This window comes from Zootoca vivipara, chromosome 2 (genome assembly GCF_963506605.1).
Source record: "Zootoca vivipara chromosome 2, rZooViv1.1, whole genome shotgun sequence".
NCBI lineage: Eukaryota > Metazoa > Chordata > Lepidosauria > Squamata > Lacertidae > Zootoca > Zootoca vivipara.
In genome coordinates this window covers 73010701-73037597 of record NC_083277.1, presented here as the reverse complement: position 1 = coordinate 73037597, position 26897 = coordinate 73010701, and the positions used below count along the sequence as shown (strand labels likewise).

Here is a 26897-nt window from a genome sequence, read left to right as displayed (position 1 = left end):
TATAAAACCTAATTAGGTAATGTAGCTTGAGCAGACCTTTCAGAATTCTGGAAATATTAAGGTTTAAGAATTGGCATGAAATGTGGAGGGTTGCCCAGGACCAAATATTCGCTTCAACTCAAATTTCTTCTGTTTGCTATACAACAGCTTTAGAATATTCTTCAGATATTCTGCCTTTTATGTTTTTTAAAGTACTACCTGTGTTTGTCACCTGGCCCAATTGTTTATCCCTATGTGGCTAACAAATTGGTACCACTCTGCTGAAGAGTTCTGTACAACCAAAAAGGGAAACAAAAGTTGTGTTCCTTCCCCACAAAAAAACACCTGTGTTTTTTAATAATTCAATAAAATCAGACAGACATTGTTTTATTGCTGCTGGCAGTACGGTACTATTTTACAGATTCTACTTAAGTTGGGGTTTGTTTGGGGTTTTTTTTTTTTTGCATGCTCCACTATTTATCTTTGTCCTTTGGCTGCTTATTTGGTCTTGTTGTGATGTTTTTATGCTTTTATCCACTCTGTACATAATTTCACATACTAAATACTAAAATTTCAACATCTGACACTGGCTCCCAACCACCAGCAGCAGCCTGGTCTTTTGATCAAGCTGTGGTCACGCTCCTCTCTTCTGGTCTTTCATATACATTTCTGTTTCAGGCTCTCACATGGAAGAGGGACCAAGCTGGCATTCTGCTGCTACACAGGGTAAGACCCAAGCCAATGGATCCAAATTACAAGAAAGGAGATTTTGACTAAACATTAGGAAGAACTTCCTGATGGTACGAGCTGTTCAACAGTGGAGTGGACTCCCTTCGAGAGGTGATGAACTCTCCTTCCCTGGAAGTTTTTGAACAGAGGTTTGGCTGGCCATCTCTCAGGGATGCTTTAGTTGAGATTCCCGCATTGCAGGGGATAGACTAGATGATCCTTGGGGATCCCTTCCAGCTCTACAGTTCTATGATTCTATCATGCTCTCCTACTACCTAAACCAGCTTTAATCCAAACAAGTTTAAAGGAAACTTGCTGCCAGGTGGCAGCAACACCACAGAAACCATTAAATACACACCTAGACTTAAACTCAGTTATACAGGCCACAATCCTGCACATAATTACACCTCAGCACCACTGGCGCCTGGTCTGTTGCCATCATTTTTTAGAAGCTCCCCTTAAGGTACCAGTCAGTCAGTCTTATGTATCCTCAAGAAATCCCATTCTAGAAGCTGCTACTCTCTCTCCTTAGTCCCTGTGTGAGTGAAACTCTGAAATGATGTTGGACTTATGGGAGTACAAAGAGCTTGGGAAGGAAGAAGCTTCTGAAGAGGGGCATCAGAAAGGTAAAACTTGATGAATGACATTTTTCTTTTTAGAAGGAAAAGCCTCAAGATCACACATATTTTTATAAGGTTCAAATTTTGTCTTGGGAGTCAAACAATGTCATGTCCTTTTGATACATTAAGTAGTGCTGACAATGGCCTGGTTTGCACGGCACAATAAGCCGAACTATGGCTTACTGGGGGTGCACAAAGGTGTGGGGTCCTGAAGGGGCTTGCAACCACTTTGCTCCTAACCAGCTTTGCTTCTGCGAAGCCCTTAGTCTTGGGGTTCAGCTCTCTCCTTGCTAACCACAAGCTATAGCCAAGAACAAACCTTGGCTACAGCTCACGGTTAGTGTAGAGAGAGCTTAACCATGAACCATATTTGGGAAGAAGCACTTAGCCAAACCCTGTCTTAGCACAGCATGGTAGTAAATAAGAGGGAAGTTCAAAGCAGTTGTCCTGGTAGGTCATAGCATGGACATGCAATAAGTGAATCAGGACAGTCATGAAGCAAAGCCACATTTTCACAGGTATTGCTATTAATAGCCAACTCTTCCTTTAGTAGGCTCAAAGCAACTTTTCCTGGTTTCAGTGACTGTTCATCCAGGTACAGAACAGACCCATACCTACCTAGCTTTAACAAAGTAAAAGCATTAAGTGTCCCTGGATTATTCATTCGCACCTCAGTCTGACCAACCTCTGGCACATATTAAATGAATGCATGACCATTAACAGCACAATTTTCTCTGTTGCTGATTGTATCCATCCAGTTCACACATGCAAAAATGCACTCGGCAGCAGCCAGGGCTTCTCATGTGTAGAAGACAACAGGGTGTGTGAACTGAGAATGAAACATAGACTGCTCTTAATATTTTTAAACCCCATTATTTCAGCATAAAGCATGCTCTCACTATTGATCTAGTAGTAAAACAAAAGTGCAGCCATCAGCACAACCATTTCACAGGGACCAAATGTGCAAAGAGCTGAGATTTGGCTGAAGGCGCTCAGGAAAAAAGCGTAACTTCCCTCATTTAGGGGAGGCACCCTAGTTCAGTGCTAGAGCAGGAATGCAGAAGTTTCCAGCACCTCCAGTTAAAAAGGTCAGGTGGAAAGTGATGGGAAAGATCTCTCCCAAGACGCTGGATAGCAGCTGACAGTCAGGGTAAGCAATACTGGGCGAGATGGATAGACATTTTGACCTGATTTAAGGCAGCTTCCTCTCAGGCACCAGTGAGTCCTCTCTCCAAAGCATGTGACAAATCTCAGAAAAGTCCTTTTGAAGTTCAGATTGCCATAACCTGTACTAGAAATGAACCTGTACTAAAAACAGCAACCTGCCTTATTCCAAAATCAGAACCTTTGTCCACCTAGTCCAGTATTGGCCACACTGACTGGCAGCAGTGTTCCAGGGTTTCGGGCAGTGGATGGAATTCCTGGAAATGCCAGGAATTGAACATGGGACCTTGCACATGCAGAGCATGTGCTTCGCCACTGAGATATGGTCCTTCCCAATAAAGTTGTTTTAGTGAAACGGCGAAAAATGACCTAGCCCACTAATTAGTTAATTGTAATAATAATAATAATAATAATAATAATAATAATAATAATAATAATTTATTATTTATACCTCGCCCATCTGGCTGAGTCTCCCCAGCCACTCTGGGCGGCTCCCAATCGAATATTAAAACAATACAGCATTAAGTATTAAAAGCTTCCCTAAACAGGGCTGCCTTCAGATGTCTTTTAAAATTAAGATAGCTGCTTATTTCCTTGACATCTGATGGGAGGGCGTTCTACAGGGCGGGTGCTGCTACCAAGAAGGCTCTCTGTCTGGTTCCCTGTAACCTCACTTCTCGAAATGAGGGAACTGCCAGAAGGCCCCTCGGCGCTGGATCTCAGTGTCCGGGCTGAACAGTGGGGGTGGAGATGCCCCTTCAGGTACACAGGACCGAGGCTGTTTAGGGCTTTAAAGGTCAACACCAACACTTTGAATTGTGCTCGGAAGCGTACTGGGAGCCAGTGTAGATCTCTCAAGACCAGTGTTATGTGGTCCCGGAGGCTGCTCCCAGTCACCAGTCTAGCTGCCGCATTCTGGATTAGTTGCAGTTTCCGGGTCACCTTCAAAGGTAGCCCCACATAGAGCGCATTGCAGTAATCCTTCTACTATTCTTTTCTTCTTCAAGATAGCTATGAAACAAAACACCTTGGACAAAGACCTTCGGGTATAAGGTGGTATATAAATTAAATAAGTAAGTAAAAATAATACAGTCATCTATTTTGAAACAACAAAAATCTTGCTCACAGAGAAGGAAGCATTGGGAGAATGCTTTCCCCCTTGCAGTGAAAAATGCTACAGTAAAGATTAGTGTTTTTCCTGACCTGAAGAGCAAGAGGAAAGGAAAAAAACAGCATGCATGACATTATGCGGTGATATAATCCATAAAACAGGATGCTAAAATTATGTCTTATCATAAGTAGCTATAAAAGTCAGTTGCCATATCATTTATGTGCACTTGTTAAATAGAAACATACAAGCCTTATTGATGTCCCTACTGGTAGACCACTGACACACAGACATCTCAGAAGGGATTCAGGCCTCGTCTTTCAAAATTGTGGGTTGTTTGGGGGCTTTTTTATTTGCCAGGTTTGGGTAGTTTCAAGGATACTTCGTGACTCTGATGTGCATGTTGTTATTAAAACCTTCTATTACTTATCACCCCAGTTTAGGGTGGTTTCTTTTCACTGTGTTCCCGATTTATGTTGTTTAATCCTAAATATGTTTTCTTAGATGAAAGTCCCACTGTGTTCAGTAGGGTTTGCTTCCTACAAGTATATTTAGAATTGCAGCCTAACGGAGACTTACTCAGAAGTAAGTCCCACTGAGTTCAAGGTTAAGTGGGTATCGGAGCCTGCCTAAATCTTTTAAATGACTGCTATCTTCCTAAAGTTTTTTTTATCCCTATTATACAAATTATAATCAAAATAAAGAACCCTCCACAGAATCTCCAGAGGAAATCAAAATGACAATGTGTTGTATAAAGTGTTTCTACATCTATTCATGCATGCAATTTTTTTGAAGGGTGATAAAAATACCAAGATTTCATAGCTAAGTGGCAGGGTTTTGAACATCTCATGAGGTGATCTCCAACTAAATTGTATCCAGAGGAGACCTAGTGAAATTAAAAAGCTTAGGTATCTTAAGAACACTGATTTCAATGGGTCTCCTCTGGGTATGATTAGCTTTGGAGAGCACACATACTAATTTTTTATCTGTCACAAATATACATTTTAATGGCTTGGATAATTGAGAGACAGGAATCTATAAGCCCTCGCATACTTTGCTACGGCCTTTGTCGACAATTCAAAACATTGCTGAACTTTTATTAATCGGTCACTGCACATCTCCTCAGGGTTCCAGCTTTTTAATGCTCTGATGTTATCCGTTTATTGATCACAATATTCATGGTTCCATTAATGGAACAGTAAACAGACTTATAACTGGAGAAGAGAAAGGGGGAAAGAAGGGAACTTAGTATGGGGGTAAATCAAAACCATTGATTTAATTAGCATAGCACTTCCTTGCTGAGACCCCATGCATGCAAAGATGTCAAAGTAAAACCATACTTGGCTCTTTTTTAAAAAGTTATTCAGCTGCTGAGAATGAAAATCATGAAATAAAAATCATGGCTTTATGCTAAAGCTGTTGGATTTGTGTGAATTAAATAGTTATTTCGAAGAAAATGAATTATAGTTCTACAGTTTTTAAATACTTTAAAAGAAGGTTGGGGAGATGCAAATATAAAATACTGTGGTTTAGGAAGAAACTTGGTCATTAAAAAAACCAACCCTTCCTTCTCTAAAACTCTTATACTGAGGCTGGGTCTAGCTAGACACATCAAAGATGCGTTTCAGTTCAAAGCGTTGTAAATTTAAACAGGGAAAACAGGTAGGGAAAAGGGGGCTTCACAGCGCCATCTGGTGGCACAACGTTATATCGCATATACAACGCATATAAATCGCTTTTTATTTACCAATCTAGCTGAGTCCCTTTTAGGTTTGATCCACTGAAACCCTTGAATTTCAACCCATACTGTTCCACAGTGTTCTGACCCCAACTTGGTTCTGATACCCCTGCAGATGCACACAAGAACAAAGACTTCCGTTAAAAGTATTCAGTTAGCTTGACCCATAATTACTCTTTCAGGGCTTGTCCTGCTACTGGTAACTGCAACTGGAGTTTTCGCTAGGAATATGTAAACATTCAAAGTTGCTAACCATGAGCGGGGGCGGGGGGAGTTAACTTCTCTATAAGCCAGCATCTTTATAAAAGAATGCCCCAAACCTTAGGGGCATCGATAAGCGAGAGAGCGCGCCACTTCCTGCTTGGAAACCTTAGAGGGTGAAACGAAAACAAAAGCTACCTTTCTTACCTTGTTTTAGGGAGGGCAGAAAGACCAGAGAACGGAAGCCAGCATCAACCACAACAACCTGAAGCTGCAGAGCAAGAGAAACCGGGAGAGGTGAGTGCGCTGGTGCAGATTGACACTTTGTGCGTGGCTTTTGCCTCTCAAGGTTCCTTTTTGCAGGATCTCGGCTGGAGGCAAGGACACTTGGGAGAAGAGCCTGAGCCGCTATTGCAGGGAAGTTTCCCCTCTTGCAGATTGCAGGAGGAGCCTGCGGTAGTCACAAGGGGGGTGAAACAAACCAGACAACAGCAACGGTTGCAAAGACGCACATAAACGCGCACAGAGGACAGGAAATAAAAAAAGTCTGAAGGAGAGGAGAGCGAGCAGGAGGGGGTCTTCGGAGAGAGATACGGTAGAAGCAGCGGCCAGCCACTGCAACTGTAGTTAACGCTGTGATCGAATTGGCAGCGATTCTGCAACTGCAGACGAATCAAAAGCACGCCGGCCGGGTCCGCCTGACACACCGTGTCGTTTAAAAGCTTTATGCAGATCAGCACTTTCCAGAGATCCCTTGAGTAGTTGCTTGTCATGCATGGGGGCGAGGACAGTATCCCTTTACCCCCTTTTTTTCCCTAGGCAGGAACCCCCAGCATCCCAATGAAAAAGCATGAAAAGAATGCAAATGATGCTGCAAAGACTGTTACTGGCGTTTCATTGGCAAAGAGATTTAGGACCATTGAGCGAGAATCTCCTCTCCGCCCCCAGATATCTGCATTAAAACCATGCATATCATGCAGCACTTTTCGTGTCCCATGCACGGTGGCTTCGGTTCCGGCCAGGAACCGAGCTAGCTCTTTTGGCCTGAATCCAGCACGGCCTGTAAGCGCACAGGTAGGGCTAATGGTTCGTGAAATTGCCCCCGGGCTTGAAAATAACTTAAGGACGTGCCTGCCTAGGTACTGCGAGGGGCATCAGGACCAATGACATGAAGCCTGCATAAGCCATCGGTTGTTCACGTTTCTCTGAGAGGCAAGAGGAGAGCCACTTCCTTAAACCGTGCAATCCCTTCTTCAAATTGGAGGAGGGCGTGTCAGCCTCTGAGCTCCTGAAACGTAGAATCTGAGGACCGCTTAGGACACAGGAACCTTGGATCAAGTGCATGGTGGGGGTGGACGACGTGGTCCTTGGAAGTGCTACTTTTGCGCATCTGCTTTACCTCTAAACTGCGCAGTTAAACATTAATTGGTGTGGTTATTCAGCTGCTAAAGCACTTGTCCACCGATTTATTGATGGAGCTGGCAACAAGCCAAAGTCTGGGATAAGGGTACTTGGTCCAAACATGTAACAAACATGTAACAAAAGCCCAAGGTCCCGAGTGCGGATAACCTCTGGAATGTGGCTTGTTCTCCAGCTTGAATTAAAAGTTAGCAGGTTGAAAAAGAAGGTACTGTGTGTGAAACCATTTAGACTTTCATTTCTATACCAAGAGCTACTACTTTTAAATAAAGGTGACTGTTTTGTTGCAACAAGCAACATCAATGTGTCTTTTAAGTCTGGTGGTTTTGAGCTGCAGTCATATGCTCTCACTTGGTAAGTGGGTTTTACTTCCGAGTAAACATATAGGATTGGGCAAGGCACTCGGGAAGCCTGGGAGAACTTCATTGTCTCCCTAAGGAATTCCTCCATCCAGGTAAAGTCCAGTGCCACCTAGTGACTACCTATATAATGATGCAGTGAGTATAGTATGTCTATTAAATTGCAACTTTTGACACACTTAAGAGAAAGTGTACTTTTCTTTCATGGTCCTCAGAGACGCTTTAACTGAGGCTTTACAATATGTAAATTTATGTAGATTTAATCAGTCAATCAATTCATCAGTTAAAAGCCGGATAACTAAGAAGGGTTTCATAATATGTAAATTTATTTACATGTAATCAGTTAATTATTTCATCACTTAAAAGCCAGATAATTAATTGATTAAAAATTATTGAGAGGTTGACAGCACGACTGATGTTACTTAATTTCCTTATCAAAGAGTTACATGCAAATTGATGGTATTCCATTAAGCAACAAAAATTATTTGTGAAGTGTCTTTAAAAATTTTACCATAAACCTGCTATCATATAGGTTTTATATTTCAATCATTCTCTTGCAGAACAATAATAGAGAAATAGTTATTTTTACCTAGTATTTGTAGGTATCATGAAAAGGGAAAGGAAGGATAAGAAACCCATCCTCCCAGTTTTAAAGACTGGGAAAAGATAATAGTTACTTTCCTATAACTAATCTTTAGAGTAGCTCCAGCTAAGCATTCATTGTGCAAAGTGAAATTCTACTCATAGCACCTCACTCTCTCCCTCAGGGCACTCATTTACAGAAAGAACCTAGTTACCGTACATTGGAACTGATAGAATTTAGGTAAATCCACACAGCCTGCGACAACCCTAAGCTATGAATGAAAGGCTTCTATAAGGAAAGACAGGAAAATAGGATGGATTCCGTATGCAACTTGAAGCACAGGTCAAGTTACTGCTTATTTATTTATTTATTTATTTATTTACTTACTTACTTACTTACTATGTTGCATTGAGTTACAGGAGGATCTGTCCTGGAGTGTTAATACAAGGGGGCTTGTGAAGAAGGCGCAGCAGAAACTGTATTTTTTGAGAATTTTAAGGAAAAACCATCTTCCACAAAAGCTGCTGCTTGCCTTCTATCACTGTGCCATACAGAGCGTGCTCACGTACGGTTTATATGTGTGGTACGGAAGCTGTACTTCTCAGGATAGAGCAGGGCTATGTAGAATTATTAAAACAGCAGAGAGCATTATTGGCTGCTCACTCTCCACCTTAGAACAAATCTACACCACCAGGTGCCATAGAAAAGCACTAGACATATCAAGAGATCCAACGCACCCTGGTCACCATTTCTTTGAGCTCCTGCCATCGGGACGGAGATACAGAACAATGCAGGCAAGAACGAGCCGTCTCAGGAACAGTTTCTTCTCTAGAGCGATTTTGGCCTTAAATGGAAAGCCTGGACTTTGAAGTCATCTTATTTTACTTGTTATCTTGTATTATATTTACTGTTTTTAATTAGGGTTTGTAATTTTGGATTATGTGGAATGCTTTATCTGAGTGGATGTAGCAACCGAGTAATTTCAATAAGCTATCCAATAAGATATTTTATCTCTTATGGAGTATGACCATCTTTTTTCAGTAGTTTCAGTAGTTAAACTGGTCCCGCAGAATAAAAATAGCTCCCCTCTTATTTTTTATTAGGTGAGGGAAGATATCTTTTGGATGGCACAGTACTTTTTGCATAGATGTTCAGAGCAAAAGTAAGGCATAACTGTTGGTAAAGTAGGCGGGGAAGGAAAGCTGGTGTACTGTGGGCTAAGATGTCATGGAGATTACCAAGTACACAATCAGTTTGCTCCCCTTAGGAGTTGCATAGAGGGGAGAATTCTGCCCACATACTGCCTGTGCCATCAATGCAGCACTAAGGGTGAGGAAAACACACATATGGGCCAATTCTCACTTCTTTTAAAGAGACAGAAAGCTTCTTGGGGCAGAGAAGCCATAGAGAGTGGAGCTAAATTTTACCAATTTAAGTCAGTGTGGAGGATGAAAGGAGAGGCAAACCCATTAAATTGTAATGGTGTTAAGCAGTAATGACATTTAGCATTGTCTGTTCTCTCTCCCATCAGCTCACCTTAATAGTGGCAATTTTTCATAGTGGCTACCACAGGGGGAGAAGGCAAAGACTGAATCAGCCCTGGCTCCCTTTTTTGCAGCTGGGGGCAAAGGGTGTACACTTTTTGCAGTGCTATACTTTTTAGAAGGCTACAGAGGTGAGCTTATTGAACTCACTCCCCAAACAATTCAGGCACTGGTGTTAAATCCAGATGTGACACCAGATTTCGGCTGGTGTGGACGGTTACCCCACACATGGGGTGCCAAATAACAAGAACAACAACTTATGTTTATGTAATAATGTGAGATCCATAAAAAGCAACTGTACCAAAATGGAATTGTTGTAAAATTAAGAAGTATTGCTGGAGGGGCACCAAATTTTGTCCTCATGCAGGGTGCCATATTACCCAAGTCTGTTCCTGCACTAAATATATCATTTGAAGTTATTTTGTTTTAACTAAAATCACCACCATCACCCCCAATCTAGGCTAATATTACCAATGGGAGACTTCCTTCCACCAAGTAGCAGCAGCTTCAAGGGTACTGAGGCTGTATTCCAATAGGTATGAAAGGGTGAAAAAAAATTCCCACAAGTTATGGTGCTGACAAAATCCATGCCTGGTGGTTGCTGTTAGCTTTAACAACAACAAAAAATTTTAAATTCCCAAATGCAAAACACTTAGCATCGCATCTATTTTGGCCTTGTGATTGGACACTTTACCAGTCTTGCAGCTAATCACCTGCATGTTTATAGTTGGATATATGTCCCACTGTGTTCAACAAATGCGGGCTAGACAATGCTACCATTCAGTGGATTTGTAACTGGCTGACTGACCGAACCCAAAGGGTGCTCATCAATGGCTCCTCCTCATCCTGGAGAGTAGTGAATAGTGGGGTGCCACAGGGTTCTGTCTTGGGCCCAGTCTTATTCAACATCTTTATCAATGACTTGGATGATGGGCTTGAGGGCATCCTGAGCAAGTTTGCAGACGACACCAAATTGGGAGGGGTGGCTAATACCCCAGAGGACAGGATCACACTTCAAAATGACCTTAACAGATTAGACAACTGGGCCAAAGCAAACAAGATGAATTTTAACAAGGAGAAATGTAAAGTACTACACTTGGGCAAAAAAAAATATAATGAAAGGCACAAATACAGGATGGGAAACACCTGGCTTGAGAGCAGTACATGTGAAAAGGATCTAGGAGTCTTGGTAGACCACAAACTTGAAATGAGTCAGCAGTGTGATACAGCAGCTAAAAAAGCCAATGCAATTCTGGGCTGCATCAATAGGAGTATAGCATCTAGATCAAGGGAAGTAATAGTACCACTGTATTCTGCTCTGGTCAGACCTCACCTGGAGTACTGTGTCCAGTTCTGGGCACCACAGTTCAAGAAGGATACTGACAAGCTGGAACGTGTCCAGAAGAGGGCAACCAAAATGGTCAAAGGCCTGGAAACGATGCCTTATGAGGAACGGCTTAGGGAGCTGGGTATGTTTAGCCTGGAGAAGAGAAGGTTAAGGGGTGATATGATAGCCATGTTCAAATATATAAAAGGATGTCATATAGAGGAGGGAGAAGGGTTGTTTGCTGCTGCTCCAGAGAAGCGGACACAGAGCAATGGATTCAAACTACAAGAAAGAAGATTCCACCTAAACATTAGGAAGAACCTCCTGACAGTAAGAGCTGTTCAGCAGTGGAATTTGCTACCAAGGAGTGTGGTGGAGTCTCCTTCTTTGGAGGTCTTTAAGCAGAGGCTTGACAGGCATATGTCAAGAATGCTTTGATGGTGTTTCCTGCTTGGCAGGGGGTTGGACTGGATGGCCCTTGTGGTCTCTTCCAACTCTATTATTCTATTATTCTTACTCCCAAGTAATTGGGCACAAGCTTGCATGCTGAGACTGTATTGCAAAATAATAGCCAATGTGATTCAGTGATTGGTAAGCTGAACTTCTGCCTTGACAAAGTTAGTAAGCTTGCTTGACTATCTATGTGTTGTGTGAACTATAAAATGGGAACAGTAACCCGTTATCTCACATGGTGGTTGTGAGGTAAACACCGCAAAGCAGTTTGCACATTAAAATACCATGATAGAACAAAGTTTTAGAAGTTCAACTGTTTTTCTGGGAATGTTTGCTGCCCTCTAATGGGGATAAAGCAACATGGCATGCAAAAGGAGCATCAGCAGCCTGCCATTATGAAGCTACTTTATACTGCACTAGCTGGCCCGGCCACGCATTGCTGTGGCTCAGTCTGTTAAATAGACCCTCAGAGTCCCCCTTCAGACTCACCTCACCTTCAGAGTTCCCCTTCATTTTGTTGAAATGTTTTATGTGTGTTGTTTACACAGGGTTATCCCTGTCACTCCCCCCACCCTGTCCTGACCCATGACCTATCCCATCCCCATCTTCCCCTACCCCCAGTTCATCCCTGTGATTGGCCCCACCCTGTCCCGACCCACGACCTATCCCGCCCCCTCCTCCCCCCATCCCCCACCCAGGCAAGCCCCCACCTCCAATCGGCCCAGTCTGGAAAGCCGAGCCAAGATGTGGTGGAGAGGGAAGCTTTCCTAGGTGCAGTACCAGTGTAGCCGTTGCTAGAGGGCACTGTTTTGCAACCTTTCCTGTGCTCCCAGCATGCACTTTCGTCTGAGTTGTGAGTTCTGGAACACGTGGTTTGGGGGCTTTTATGTGGCCCAGGTGTGACATCTGTCTACACAAACAGTATGGGGTCACTCTCATATTCACTTGGGACGTTGTGTCAAAATTTGAACACAATCGGTCAAGCAGTTTCGGAGAAAAGTGGAGACACACCCACGTGCCCAGTTTACATTTATATATATATAGATTAGATCACTAGTCATCTAGCCCAGTGCCGCCTACTTTGACTGGTAGCAGTTTTTCACCAATCCCTAACCCCACTCTTTGTCTGCAGAAGTGTCTGGGAAGATGTAGTTCACCACTCTGCCATTTGTTTGACCTACACAGATACAGTTTTTTAAAATCTTTCGGCTATTATGTGCCAAGTGTTACAAAATTCAGTTTGGTATGATGTTGATAATAGTAGTTTTAAAAACAACCTACAGAATTAGTATTCTTTTGATGAAGGTATGAAGTGAATGGAGTACCAATGATGGATAGCTAGAAGCTTTAAGGTTCATTATCTTCAAACAATCTACTACAGGATACGAGCATATTTTCCCTCAAGTTTATTTAAAAATCTAACAAACAAGAACACTTGAGGGAGTAAAGTACAAGGGTTATGTTTAACCAGTCTTTGCTTATTGAATACACTCCTGCTTTATGAAACTCAGTGCTGGAAGCAGACAGCCATTCTTCTGAATCACTGAAGGAACATCTATTATACAACTTTATTCATGTTCCTGGACACTTTCTGAAATCTGTTAGGACACTGAACAAATTTTCAATTCCTTTTTTGCTTCTTTGCCTATTACACTTACTATTTCACCTGCCAAACCCACCTCTACAGTTCAAAATATTTTAAGAACAAGGCAAAATGAGCTCACAGAGTTTGCTTCTCAGGTGGCCAACAATATACATTAGTGCTTGTTCTTTCTTCTATGAAGAACTGTATGACCACGGAACAGTAAGCGTGGCATCTGATTTAAGATGGTGGCTTTTTCACATCATTTGCTTCTTTTGGAATAGAGAACCCATATTTAAGTGTAACAATCACAGTCACTATCAGTACAGAAGCGGTAACTACAGTGGATATCACTACGGGAATCCACCACTTTTCTGGATCATCCACTGGCTCAGATGCTGTGAAAACAAGGAAAGAGAAAATATGCTAAGCCCTCACTACACTGTAAAATATGGCCAGACCCCAGTGCCCAAGACACTGCTAATTAGGAGGTAAGCCCGTAGGAAACTTCACTATTTTAAAAATGTATTTATTATATGTCAGTGTTGGGAAACCTTTTATTTTATTTTATTTTACCAGGATCAGGCTGAATTTGACAGGCAGAAAACCCAACCCATCAATCACATTATGTCATTATGATGTCACATGATTGACAGTTGGACACCCTCCCGCCTGTCAAATTCCCTTGTTTGGAGTTCCCACTTGGCAACCACACCACAAGGCATGTGGTTTTGCAATTTAAACATGTTGCAGGGTTCCCCAAAAAATAACTCAAAGATGCAATCAGCTTCACCCAGCAGAGTTTTCTTTTACTACTGAAGGCAAATGAGCATAACGGTCACCAATCCAACTCTTCAGGATTGGCAAAGTCCATAAGAAATCCAGTTGCAACAGACTTAACAAACTTACAATAAGACTAAAACTTAGCACTTAAACATACTATGTACAGAACACCACACCAGAAAGAAGAGTCAAATAGGCCTTGAGAGAAAGAGATAAAAGAACCAGCTTAACTCAGCTTCTATGAAAGGATAAACCAAACATCAGGAACCTTCTGATTCTTTCCAGGCAGAATGGAAACTTGTTATTTAGAAACTTCCAGCTTGCACCAGCTTGTATCACACAGAGAAGGCTCCAGAACCTTCTTGAATCAATAGAATAGGAAATATCTCTACGCTTTAAACCAATACTTTCTGTACCAAAAAATGCAAACCTGACAGTTGTCAGCTTCATGTTTGGCGTTTGGGAAAGCTCTGAGCATAGGGCTGCCAAACTGCTTATTCCTCTCCTCCCCACAGCTGGAGTTTGTAAGCAACAGCAACAAATGGGTGTTGTTTGTAAAATGTAACTTATTTCCAACCAGTTAATGGGGATTGGGGAGGGAGTACACTTTACAGTGGCACCTCGGGTTAAGAACTTAATTCATTCTGGAGGTCCGTTCTTAACATGAAACTGTTCTTAAGCTGAGGTACTACTTCAGCTAATGGGGCCTCCCACTGCCGCCACCGCACAATTTCTGTTCTCATCCTGAAGCAAAGTTCTTAACCTGAGGTACTATTTCTGGGTTAGTGGAGTCTGTAACCTGAAGCGTCTGTAACCCGAGGTACCACTGTACAAGGTAAAGCACCCATACAGTATATGTATATTCTGCTCTTTCATTGGGCTTTCAGTGCTCTTCCATTCAAACTGCCAACAGATTACATCTGCTTAGCTTTGAAAATGCTGTTTACAAGCAATTCCCTATGGCAGTAGTTCCCAATTAGCTAAGTACCACGGACCCCCTGTATTTCAAAAGCCAAGCCATGGACCCGCTACTTTTGAAAATGTTGATATTTCTGTGGCAGGTTTTGTTATATGAATGCATATGTGAAATATATATCCATATATTCATTATATATATCCTCCAAGATGTCCCAGAGCAAAACTAGGCCACATGTCTTCTGGGCCAGGCTCCCATGAGAGTCACGTAACCTGTGCAAGAGCACAGTGCCCCCAAATGGAATGTCCAGGACAGTTGGTGGGCATGTGCCACAGACCCCCCTGGGTGAGTTACATAGACCCCCAGTTGGGAACCACTGCCATATGACCATCAAAATTCTATATTCAACACGTTTTAACTGCTCTTTGTTATAACTCTGTAAGAAAGGTACCCTGTAGCATTTTTAGAAAACCATGTTTGCCATTCTGGAGAGGGTAACAAATTCTGCTCACTCCCCAGTAAGGATTTCTCAGAACAATGTTCGAAGTCATGTCGCTGCTCCTCAATAAAAGACCTGAGCATACATGTACTATGTGTTAGGTTCTTTTGGTGTTGCCTTTTAGTTTCTGAAACTTTCATTCACAGGAGAGACAGAAACATGGTTTTTTTTCTTTTTACAGAATAAAAACAAATGCTAGATTTCTATATGGGATTTAGTGACTGTCACCCAGTAGTTTACAGGGAGGGTGTCATATTAATACTTTGTCTACATTGTAATATGATTTTTGTTGCATCATACTTTGCTGACAATAGTTTGTGAAACCAGTGTTAACCATTAGGAATGCCTTAGAATACTACCTAATTGCAAGGAAAGTCATAATAAAACAAAGGAAATGCCTTATCAAAGTGAGGGTTCAGTACTACTTTCAATAATGATTTTTTTAACCCCTCTGCTTGTATAGACCTAGCACCCTAATACAAACTCAAATAGCTACCCTGGCTCAGGCAGTATCAGTTGTAGAAAAGGAACTCCCAATGAAACTTGAAAGTAGCTTAGTGACTTTTACCCAAATTCCCAATATCTTGCTAAACATTAAACTCACCTAATGGGGCTTCACAGATCCATGAAGCTTTTCCCGAACAAGGAGCTGATATCAAATAAGCCAAAGCAGGTTGCATCTGAGGACACAACTGCTCGGCATCAAAAAGAATCCTGAAACAAGAAGTAGACATAAATCTAAAGAAACCTAGACAAATGACACACACTTTATGGTATAAACAGCTTTGGGTGGTCAATAGTAAACTACCGGTATTGTGGTAAAACTATTCCTATTAAAGACCTCCTTGTTATTACAATCAACGCTCAGAATGCAAAAACCAGTATCATAGCCTCCTACAGAACAATTTATGAGTGAACATTCCAAAAAGTTAAAGTGATCTGCTGTTGGATTGCAGAATGGTGTCAAAACTACAGGATGATGTGGTTCCCAATGACAAGTAATATAAACACACACACAGCCTTATGACATAATTATTCTCTAGTAAATCAAAATTTGGGAATTTGTGAAAAGAGAGCTGTTTAATTTACCTGCCTTCTAGCTTTTCTTCCTGTGAAAGCCACATTTTTGGCTGGAAAGCTGGGCCCGCAATGTGAACCCAGAATGTTGTAGAGATCATTTTAGCTACCCAATCCTGCAAAGAATTAATAGTGACAGAAGACAAGAACATCTGATGACAGCTGAAAATATCCAACATCTTTTGAAGTTAAATTTCAGTTACAAATTTCTTTTAGCAAAAGACCACATACATGTCTCACTGTGCAAACTAGTAGGTTTTCAGCCAGTTAAAAAGAAGACTGGGAAATAAATTACAATGGATTAGCATGATTATGTGAGCACGAGACAATTAAAAAATGCATTATTTTATTTAAAAAAAAATGTGAGCACGAGAATTTCCAGAACATAGCTCACAGTTCTTTTGCTTCTCAGCAATGAGCCATTCCTAAGTTTAGCTTATCTGTTCTACATAAAATTAATAGCAGCTTGTTTTGAATTTATGGTTTTAAAGGAAATATTAGCAAAGTATAAATAAAGGTGCAAACAAGGTCAAGACACGCACATTTTTTTTTAAAAAAAAAATGTTTATTCTCACACCTCTCTACTTTCAGCCCACTCCTAAACAGAAATAAAGCCTACTGGGGCAGAATTGCAACCTGTACTATTTTATCTCCCCATGTAATCTAACAGGTTTCCGTAAGATGAAAGCCAGTAGAAACCCATTAAGAAATCAGAGAATGACAGTGACTCTTTTTTTATCTACCTGATTGATGCCTAAGTCACTGACCTTTTCATCAGTGTCAGTCATATGTAGAAGATGGGCTCCTTTAAAAAGGCTGCACATGTATTCTGCATCACTATGATTAATCTGCCCATATGAAGGAATGTAATAACATTGTCCATTGAAGTATGTCCAACTGTAGTAACAAAACTGGCTTTTCAGATCTTTTCAAAAAGAAGGAACAGTGGGGGGAAATAATTATTACTAGGCACACAACAGTACAATAAATAAAAGGTCACATTGCCCCTCGCTATTTTGAGACAAAGTGGGTCCCCAGCTATAGACAGAGCCACTTAGCTTCTTGCCTCCCACAATTCTTTGCTCCTGCCTGCTGTCATATGGTGTGAAACCACCCACACCATTGGTTCCATCATCCCACGAATTAAATTGAACAGATTACAAAAATGGAATATATCAATAGCCTCAAGCTGATAAGACCAATTTTGTCCCACTACTGTAGTACTCACTTATTTCACAGAGCCTTAAATCATGTTGTGAGCAGGTCACATCACCAGCACACTTTCCTGTTAATCTATTGCATGGTTTATCTTCTGGACATTGTGGGCACTTTTCTTGACAAAAGGCTCCAAAATGTCCTTCTCTGCAAGCTGAAAATGTATTTTAAAATTATGGACCAATGTTTAGATAAGAACAGTACTTTATGGTCCCACCCCCCTTCAAAAAGCCGTAATCTTTATCTAAGTCCCCATAAAATAAGGCATGTAGGCATGAAGATCTGACTCCATGAAGTTAAATGATATCCACATAATGCTAGGAAGGGCACATAATAAATAGGGTCTACTTACCCCTTCCTGTGTGTGTCCATAGGGGACAGGAAGTGGAAGCATTCCCCCCCCATTTTTTTTGCAGATTCCCAGTTTGTTTGTTTTCATGTAAGTTTTATTCAAAGTTTAAAGTGATTCCACGTTTTTAATTCTTTTATCATGCAAGTCTCTAGCCCTTGTACGTATAACCTCAAGTATGAAGCAAGATGTGCAGGCAATGTTCTGCTCATTCAGTTTGTGAGAAAGTAGTCTGCTCCTGATTTTCAGTGCCTTTACCTGATGAATGAAGTCATACTGTTGTAAACAATGTAGCATTAAGTAAGTGTCCCATCAGTGCAGCAATTTCCCACTTGAGCAACAGGACTTACTCCTTGAGCAATTGGACTTTCTCCCCCTTTTCTTTCCCCCATCTCTAAGGAGAGTGAAGACAAAGGGAACAGAGGGGAGAAGGTCCCTGTTGTGCAAGTGAAAATCATTTCACTGAAAGGAAACATTAGTGGGATAATGTATGGGGGGGCACATGATGAGATTTCTGCATTGTAGATGGTTGGACTAGATGCCCCCTGGGACGCCTTTCAACTTTTGAAGTGTAGTTTTTTTATCCTGGGTTGTCTTTTTTTCAAAAAGGGAAATGAAAAGTGTCAGGTGGCTATGAAGTTTATTCTAACAGCACTGTAATTAATTAAGGCAGGGAAGCCAGGAAAAAAATCAAGGAGTTCAGGGGTTCAGTCATGGTGAAAGACACTGGGCGCCTTCAGACTGTGTTATGCAAGAGGGATTCAAACACATACCAGAAATTTAGGCTTGTGAAATTAAAGTGGATTAAATTTATATAGCAAACTGGCAGGCTGGATTCCTAATCACCAGCCCAACCCACTTGAGCCAATTTACACCAACCTCCTTTGAAGATGCCCTTTGAGCACCTGTCAGCTAACACTGTCTGGATGTGCAATACATTAATTTTCCATAAAGGAACAAATGAAAGCCATTCATTTATAATACAGTATAAATTTTATACGAAATACATATACTCAAGGACATAATGGGATAAATGGTTAAACTTGCCCAATGCCCTTGATGATTCCAGTGTCTGAACGAGAAGCAGGTTTTGCCTCTTATATTATAAGGGATGGGGATATTACTTTATCCCAATTACCCTAATGAGAAGCACTGTGAACAATGCCAACCCCTATCTATACAGCCTTGCCCTGGATTCTGTTTCTTCATGTTAGAATGTGATGGGAACAGGCTATTTTAGAAAGAGCTGCTATATTTTATTATTGTTGTTATTGCTATACAGGTGGTGACCATTTTAGGTGCATCCAATTGATGCGCGATTACCAATGTGCAGGTCCTTTTGGATGCAGAAAAGGAGCGGGATGTTCTTATATTTTAATTTTTAATTTAATTTTGATGTATTTAGTCTTGTTGTGTTGTATTTTAACCAGTTGTTTTGTATTTGGTGTTAGCTGCTCTGAGCCCGGCTTTGTCTGGGGAGGGCGGTGTGTGTGTGTGTGTATATAATGTGCTCCGCCAATGCTTGCGGTGCCTGGGAATGGAACCCCTGCGTGAAATGGCCGCTGCCTGTATTTATTTTTATCCTGCCTTTTCCTTAGTTTGGGACTTAAGGTGGCTTACACAGACAAACTAGAAAAACCTAAAAACATAGAAAAGACAATTAAATTAAATGTAGCTAAACACTAACAGAATGAAAATAATATTTAAAAATTCGTTAAAAACACAGACAACAATTAAACCATCACAGCACTAGGCTGCAGACATATGACTTTCAGAAGAAGAAAAGTTTGGATTTGATATCCCGCTTTATCACTACCCGAAGGAGTCTCAAAGCGGCTAACATTCTCCTTTCCCTTCCTCCCCCACAACAAACACTCTGTGAGGTGAGTGGGGCTGAGAGACTTCAAAGAAGTGTGACTAGCCCAAGGTCACCCAGCAGCTGCATGTGGAGGAGCGGAGACGCAAACCCGGTTCCCCAGATTACGAGTCTACCGCTTTTAACCACTACCATGTTTCCCACATTTTAAGACACCGTCTTATAATTATTTTACTCAAGAAAATAAGCCTATGGCCTTAGTTTGGGGACCCCTGCTCTAAAGGAAAGCAACATAGTACGTCTTATTTTCGGGGTATGTCCTATATTTCGTGAATGCATAAAAACCCTGCCATGGCTTACTTTATGACTATGTATTAAAAAAGGAGAAACACGGTATACCACACTGGCTAACTTTGTGAAGCATGTACATTAAAAGGTCATTACTGTGATGATTAGTAACAGTGTTCCACACCTTTCTAATTTCCTTTTCTCAGTTTTTGGCTACTCCTTCCCATAACCATTCCCCACACTCAAAAGTGGACAGTTACCAGTTTTCATGAATGTAGCATCCAACTTTGAGTTAGGTGAGATCAGTTCTTTACCACTGACTGGTACATACTGTCTTTTCCATAAGCTGATTCCAGTGCATTTTTCTTCTAAAAGGCAGGCTGATATTGCAAGCTCCTTTTGTACATACATTCTGTCCCCCAGAGGCAATATGATCATCTTTCCAGGATATACCCAAAACATTTTGGCATCTGAAAGGTATTTTAAAAAAAATATTTGCATTTTCCTAGAACAATCTGCCTGATCATATTTTCATAACAAGTCCAACACTAAAGATTTCACTTGTGCCATTATTATACACAGAGCCACCTGGCTTGCCAATTAATAATATGCTGGCTTCCTAATTCTTTTTTTTCTACCAAGCGAAGTACAAATGTTGCATTTGAAGACGGTTTTCTGAACTATTTACTGCTGTGCAGGAAGACATTGTACTGAATTCTGGAATTATTCTGGTATCTGAAGAAGTGTGCATGCACATGAAAGGTCATACCAATGACAAACTTAGTTGGTCTCTAAGGTGCTACTGGAAGGAATTTTTAAATTTTATTTCTGGAAGGAATTTTTTTATTTTGTTTCGACTACGTCAGACCAACATGGCTACCTACCTGTAACTAGAACTCTGGAATTATTATTCATCTTGAAACTACTATTGATAACAATTGGAGTTAACAACCAACTACCATCTGGGAATTTTGAACAGGGATACCAGCCAGTGGTAGCTCAAAATATAGACCAGTAAGCCTGTCTTGCAGTGAGCTACTAACCTAGGCAAGTAACAATTTATTCTGCACAAGTAGCTTTGCTGAACTAATAGGAATATAGAAAGGTACCTTATACTACCTCAGAATGTTTATCTGTCTATCCTGCTATTGTCTGCTGTGTCAGATAGCACCTCTCTAAGGTCTCAGCCATCAACCACTACCTAATATTTTTAGCTGGAGATATCAATAACAGAACTATGGAGCTGTCTGTGTACAATACTGCTCCTCTGCACCTGATCCTGTAAGAGTATATCTATAATTAAATACACAATTAATAGATTTAATATAGGGTAACCCAACATTTCCTACCAAGTGGGCCAGAAGAGTATTCAGACATGGAACCCACAAGCTGCACATTGTCTTTTGCAGGATGAAGGCCAAACATGACCCCTCACGCTGCCTTCCCAAAGCCAGACAAGCAAGGTGCTAGACCAGGCATCCCCAAACTGCGGCCCTCCAGATGTTTTGGTCTACAACTCCCATGATCCCTAGCTAACAGGACCAGTGGTTAGGGATGATGGGAATTGTAGTCCAAAACATCTGGAGGGCCAAAGTTTGGGGATGCCTGTGCTAGACATTGGGAAAGAGACCATAGGCTCTGGCAGCGTCCTAGAATCCTCCCACCTCCTTCCCAAAGCTGGGGAAGCACTAACTAGGCTTCAGAAAGGAGGAAGGAGGACCCTAGGACTCTGTCAGAGTGCTCACGCCTCCGCCCCAAAGTCCAACGCCTTGCTTACCGGCTTTGGGAAGGTGGTGAAGGGGGGGGGAGTCATATGTTGCCGAAGGCCTCCAAATAAAGCCTCAAGGGCCACATGTAGCCCTTGGGCCATGCGCTGGACCACCCTGATGTAGATGCATGTTGTGCCTGCAGACAACCCAGCTTGGGGAGGGGTGGTGCTTGGCAATGGGCACTGTCCCAGGTGGCACATTTCAAATTGATCTTGGCACCCATCTGACCCTTGGGTCATAGTGTAGAAGCAGCTGGTTCTATAAACAGAATGCTAAGTCAGGTCACCATGGCTTCAGAACATTCAGTATATGCTAAAAGGCATTGGATAACTAAGTACCAATCTGCCTTATCAGCCTGAGAGGTGTGTATCATGTTAAGTCATTACTGCAAGTCCCAGAGATCACGTTCACCAAACATCCTTGCTTCTAGTTGGGAACTGTTGGGAATTTTCTCTTACCTACACTTCTTTTACAAGCCAAGAGAGCAAAGAATGAACATGGAACTTCTTCAAGGTCCCCGTTCTTCCTCATTTGTGTGCAGGTGGAAGCTTTTCCATACATTTCTTGACTAAGAATCAAACACACAAGGTGTTATACCAAATAAACCCTTGCACATGCGGGATAACTTCTGCAAGCACAACAGAATGTACCTGATCACAAGAAAACCAGCTCTGTAGCTCTCCCAAGCCTCTTGGGCAGGGTACAGGGAACATGGGGGAGTAGAAGGATGGGAGGTTGCCTTGCACTTTCAGAAGTAGTTCTGCACATACAATGATCACCAATATTTTAAATTATAGCAGATAATATTTTAAATTATAGTATATAATAGGCAAGATAATGTATAGCAAAATATAAAGTTTAAAAACAAGGCTACACAAATGAGTATCAGAGAAAAAATTGAAATGATGAAATTTTAAATTTGTAATTTCTATTTATATGTATAATTTGAATGGCAAATCTTTACATTAGAACTGAGGAGTCTATATCTGTGACAACACTGTATCCAAAAATGGCCCCCATTGAATGGCATATTTCTTGATCATTTAATAATTAGTAGACAATTTACAGTTACAGGTGGCTGCTAAATACTGTCAGCAGCATGTCTGAGATTTCAAACCATTGCCTGCTGTCCTGCCTTCACCTGTCTGTTTCTAATGTTGCTGCTACAACAAAACCACTGGATGTTCCACTCTGATCTAAAATAAGAATCATAGAATTGTATAGTTGGAAGGAACCACAAGGTCCATCTAGTCCAACCCCTGCTATGCAGGAATCTTTTGTCCAACTTGGGGCTCAAACCCACAACCCTGAAACTAAGAGTCTCGTACTCTACTGACTATTATTCAGTAAATGAGCTGGTCAAGCTAAGTGTGGCAGAGCAGATGCAATCGTCCTCTAAGGCTACTTGGAAAAAAGCTGCAAGAATATATTGCTTCAAAAATTTGGTTTTTATCCAGTAGCCCTCCTAACATCTAATGTGCAGTCTACCTGAAGGTTTATTAAAGAGCATTTGCAGGAACTATTGGTCAGACAGGATATGGAAACAGTGAAGGCATCAATAACATTAAGCACCTGCTGTAGCTCAAACAAACTACTGTAGTTATGTTTAACACAGTAAAGCTTGTGCTAAGAGCCTCTCAACTCAGGAAAGCCCTGGAGTCCTGTCGTGCCCTGAGTTTCCCACCTGAGTTTGTTTATATCTGTGAAGTGTTTTATAATGTTTTTAATAATATGTGCTATAATATGTTTTTAAGACCTGTCTGTTTTTGTTTGTTTTATTCTTGGCTATAACCTGTACATGTACTTGGTTGACCAATAAAATCTGATGACTGATGAACATCACATCCCAACAGGTGCTTATTTCTTATGATCAGCTAGACAACTAAATCACTAAATCACAGCTAGACAACTAATACACCATTAATGAAAACAGTAGTTTCTCTTACGAGTTAGTCATTTCTTTGGGTTTTGCCACTGCTGAGTTAATCCATATAGCATCCTTTATCATAGACATCAACCAGGCCTGCAGATTAAGAATATATTTATTTTATAGACATACATACTGAACATCAACAGCATAGTTCTGTAATCTGCCCTACCTTAAAAAAAGAATTGTTTGAAACTATTTATCTATTATTTATTTAGACCATTTCTATATCACTTAACATAAAAAATGGCATCTCTAAATGGTGTACAAAAAATTAAAGCAAGAACATACAACTTGAACAAGTAGATGAACAATGCAATGTAGATTTTTTCTATATGTTCCTTTTCCTACTACCATACACATTGTTCAGATCTTCTTGAATGTTCAAAATATTCAGCAATTTTATAATGTAACACTGTGTCAAGACAGAGCAATGGCAAATAATGATAAAGCCAAAGCCACTTACTTTATGCTGCAGGACTAAACAAGTCTACAGTACATGTTTTCACTAACGTTGTCTTCCCTAATCTTCATATTTTAACCTATATCATAGGTTTTATATAGGAAAATTGGTTGCATTATATGATATTTAACATCATCAGACACCCACTCTAGAGCAGCAGAAATTTCTCTTGCTCTCCAAATGCATGTTAAGTTTAACTTCTGTATCCAATAGGAGAAGGTCCTGTTTTCCAGTTGACAAGTATCGTGTTACAACAGGCTTTGGGGAACTGACTGCTTTTCATGAAAGGGCTGGTGCCATGCTGGTTTTATTGTAATTGTTTGTATGGCCTTAATGGATTTTATATATGTATACCATTTTAATTCTATCAGTGCTTAATTACTTTTCAATTATTGTTTTTTCTATGCTTTTAGCAGTTCCTATTTTTATCTGTAAGCCACCTTGAGTCCCACCAGGGGGAAAGGCAGGGTATAAATAAATAAACTCTTATTTACCATCATTTACTCCATTCCAGAACAGTGTCAGTTTATGCATGTTACCTTTTCCTCTTTGCTTTGTGGCAGTCGTATCAGTTCAGTTTCATGATAAGCATTGCAGAAATCCTTTGCTCCCTCCCAAGTGAATTGCTTCACCGTCTCTATGTAATAACAATTGTCTTTCCAGTACCACCATCCAGGATCTGTTGGACACTTAAGATTAATCACACCTGAGAAATTAACAGCAGCATTTTAAACAAATATAATTTCTGAGTCATTGCCGCCGCCCCCTCCGGCCCATAGGTCAGAAGTGTTGTAACAATTAAGCCTGCTTGCAGAGGGCTGATACTCAATCCACTACCCACTTGACTATTTGGGGTCATAAAATAGTGTCCAGTGCATATGTTATAATAAATGAATGCTGAGTGGTGATGTATCAGGAAAGTGAGCCCTTCACTGCCCATGCCAAAACACACCCTGCTAAAAAGAGAATAGGGTAGCGTCAGACATCTATACCTGCAGCGATTGCATGGCTCTTTCATTTTTCTCAAAAAAAGGAGTCAAAACTTCCTGTAGTCCAAAGAAAAAAAGGAAGAAACACAAGAAAAATATGGGATGACTGCATCATATAGATGCCCCTTAAAAACTGAATGGGCATGGTAATTCCACACTACGCACCTAGTGTGAAAGCACCCCAAGTCAGCATAAATCACTCTCTGGTTACATCATAAAAACTTTCACCTGATGAATGCAACAATATCTTGATAACCCATATGCAGAAGGAAACCTACTGCTAAAAAACAATTCATTTCACGCGTCCCAACTTCACGTTGAGGAACTCATCTGCTAAAGATCACATCAGTCCTTCTTGCCAGATGGCTGGTTTGAAATCCCACAGAAGCAGGTAGGAATCAATTAATGTCATTCATTTGTGCATGAGACACAATTTGGCACCTGATTGACATGCTGGTATGCCATGCTTCACTAACATGCATGATACTGAAAATAGTGTTTGAATGGGTAGGCATGATCAGGTCCGACGGTGCCAAACCGACATCTGCAGGCACTACAAAGGCCTTCACTGTGACACCAGACCCTGCATAGAACTCCTAGATTCTGAGCTTTTATATAAAAAAGAAAAGAACATAGTCTTCCTAGAAAAAAGTTATGAAGCAAAAGGGTATCGTTATTCTATTATTATTATTATTATTATCATTATTATTATTATTATCATTATATCCTCTATCCCATTATATCCTCACAACCATCCTGTGAGATAAGTTAGGCTGAAAGGCAGTTACTGTCCCAATATCTCCCAAATTAGCTTTCTGAGTGGGGATCTAAACCCTGGTCTCCCAGGTCAACCAAATTTGGCTATGTAGAAATATTAGCAATACCGATTTTGTGTCAAGATACAACCTTATGGCAGCCATTTTGTGACTGGTGCTATAGCGCTTTATATCATCTAATATAAAGCGGGTTATGGTAGGCTGTTAAGAAATTTAATCTAGGGTTTGGGCTGGGGCCTAGGCTGGGGTCATGCTGAGTAATGGGGGCGTGGTTATTTAAATGCTTGTATTGGGATTGGTGGAGTGGGCCCCCATTTAAGCTTGGTTCCTCCATTTTCCGATCACTTTTGCCTTGGCGTTTGAATCTCCCTCCCGCCCGCCTCTTTCTTTCGCAGATTTTAGCCTGACATTGCTTTGCCTCTCTAGGGGTCGCCTGTATTCAGGGGCCCAGTAGGAATTTTTCCAATTGGCTGATTGGCTTTGCCTCTTGGTTTTCGCCTACTGCTTAGCAAATTGTCACAACTTGTTAGGTTGGCGGTTAGGCTTTTGGTTGTTGAATCGGTTGGAAGAGGGGTGTGGCATCCAGATGCCTACCCACCCACCTTTGTTGCTCCACATAGAAGTATTCCGTTAAAGGAATCCCGGGGCTTACGCTCTCGTCCTTACATCCCCGCCATAGGCGGGGATGGAGGGGCCAATTATAAGAGTACGAGCCTTGGGGAACATTCTTGGAAAAAGAGAGGAGGGAATGCCCGGCCTCAGCTACCTCCTCTCCCAGGGGTGTTCACTTGACTCCCCTTTAGGAAGTCGGAGCTGGTACTGTCCAAGCGGACAGTGGTGAGTCCTGTCCCAAGTGGACAGATTAAGTGAGTCCTGCCCCAAGAGGGTAGATGATGTGAGTCCTGTCCCAAGGGGACAGATGATTGAGTCCTGTCCCAAGTGGACAGATGAGTTGAGTCCTGTCCACAGTGGACAGATGAAGATGGTCCTTCTTAGGGAAGGACGAATGGTTAACCAAAAGCTTAAGCCAATACTCGGATTAAAATTGTATTTAAATAAAGTTGTGGCCAAATTAATGCCAAAAACCAAACCTAAATTTTCGTCTCTGTTGTGAGTTATTTTAAGGGTAATTTCTGGTAAGCCTCGACACACAACGGCTTTCTCTCAAAATTCCAAATGTGCTACTGGGCCTAAAAAGTTTGGCAATCTTTGCTATAGGTAGCA

At 41.2% G+C, this 26897-nt stretch overlaps 2 protein-coding genes across 3 annotated transcripts in view; both read right to left on the bottom strand.

The window, feature by feature from the left end:
* STK32A (serine/threonine kinase 32A) overlaps positions 1–5977 on the bottom strand; it is an 89739-nt gene extending 83762 nt beyond the window's left edge. For both annotated transcript variants that reach the window (XM_035105322.1, XM_035105324.2), the window contains exon 1: positions 5747–5977. The gene's annotated coding sequence lies outside the window, so the exon portion shown is untranslated. The remainder of the gene's footprint in view (positions 1–5746) is intronic.
* Positions 5978–12656: 6679 nt separating this feature from the next.
* LOC118080310 (uncharacterized) overlaps positions 12657–26897 on the bottom strand; it is a 76786-nt gene continuing 62545 nt past the window's right edge. Inside the window, exons 37-45 of the mRNA XM_060271698.1 lie at positions 24448–24614; positions 23465–23541; positions 21977–22086; positions 20010–20219; positions 17310–17450; positions 16849–17006; positions 16094–16197; positions 15609–15718; positions 12657–13204 (exon numbers count right to left, since the gene is read on the bottom strand). Of these exons, the coding sequence (XP_060127681.1) occupies positions 13047–13204; positions 15609–15718; positions 16094–16197; positions 16849–17006; positions 17310–17450; positions 20010–20219; positions 21977–22086; positions 23465–23541; positions 24448–24614 (1235 nt within the window). The 3' untranslated portion in view covers positions 12657–13046. The remainder of the gene's footprint in view (positions 13205–15608; positions 15719–16093; positions 16198–16848; positions 17007–17309; positions 17451–20009; positions 20220–21976; positions 22087–23464; positions 23542–24447; positions 24615–26897) is intronic.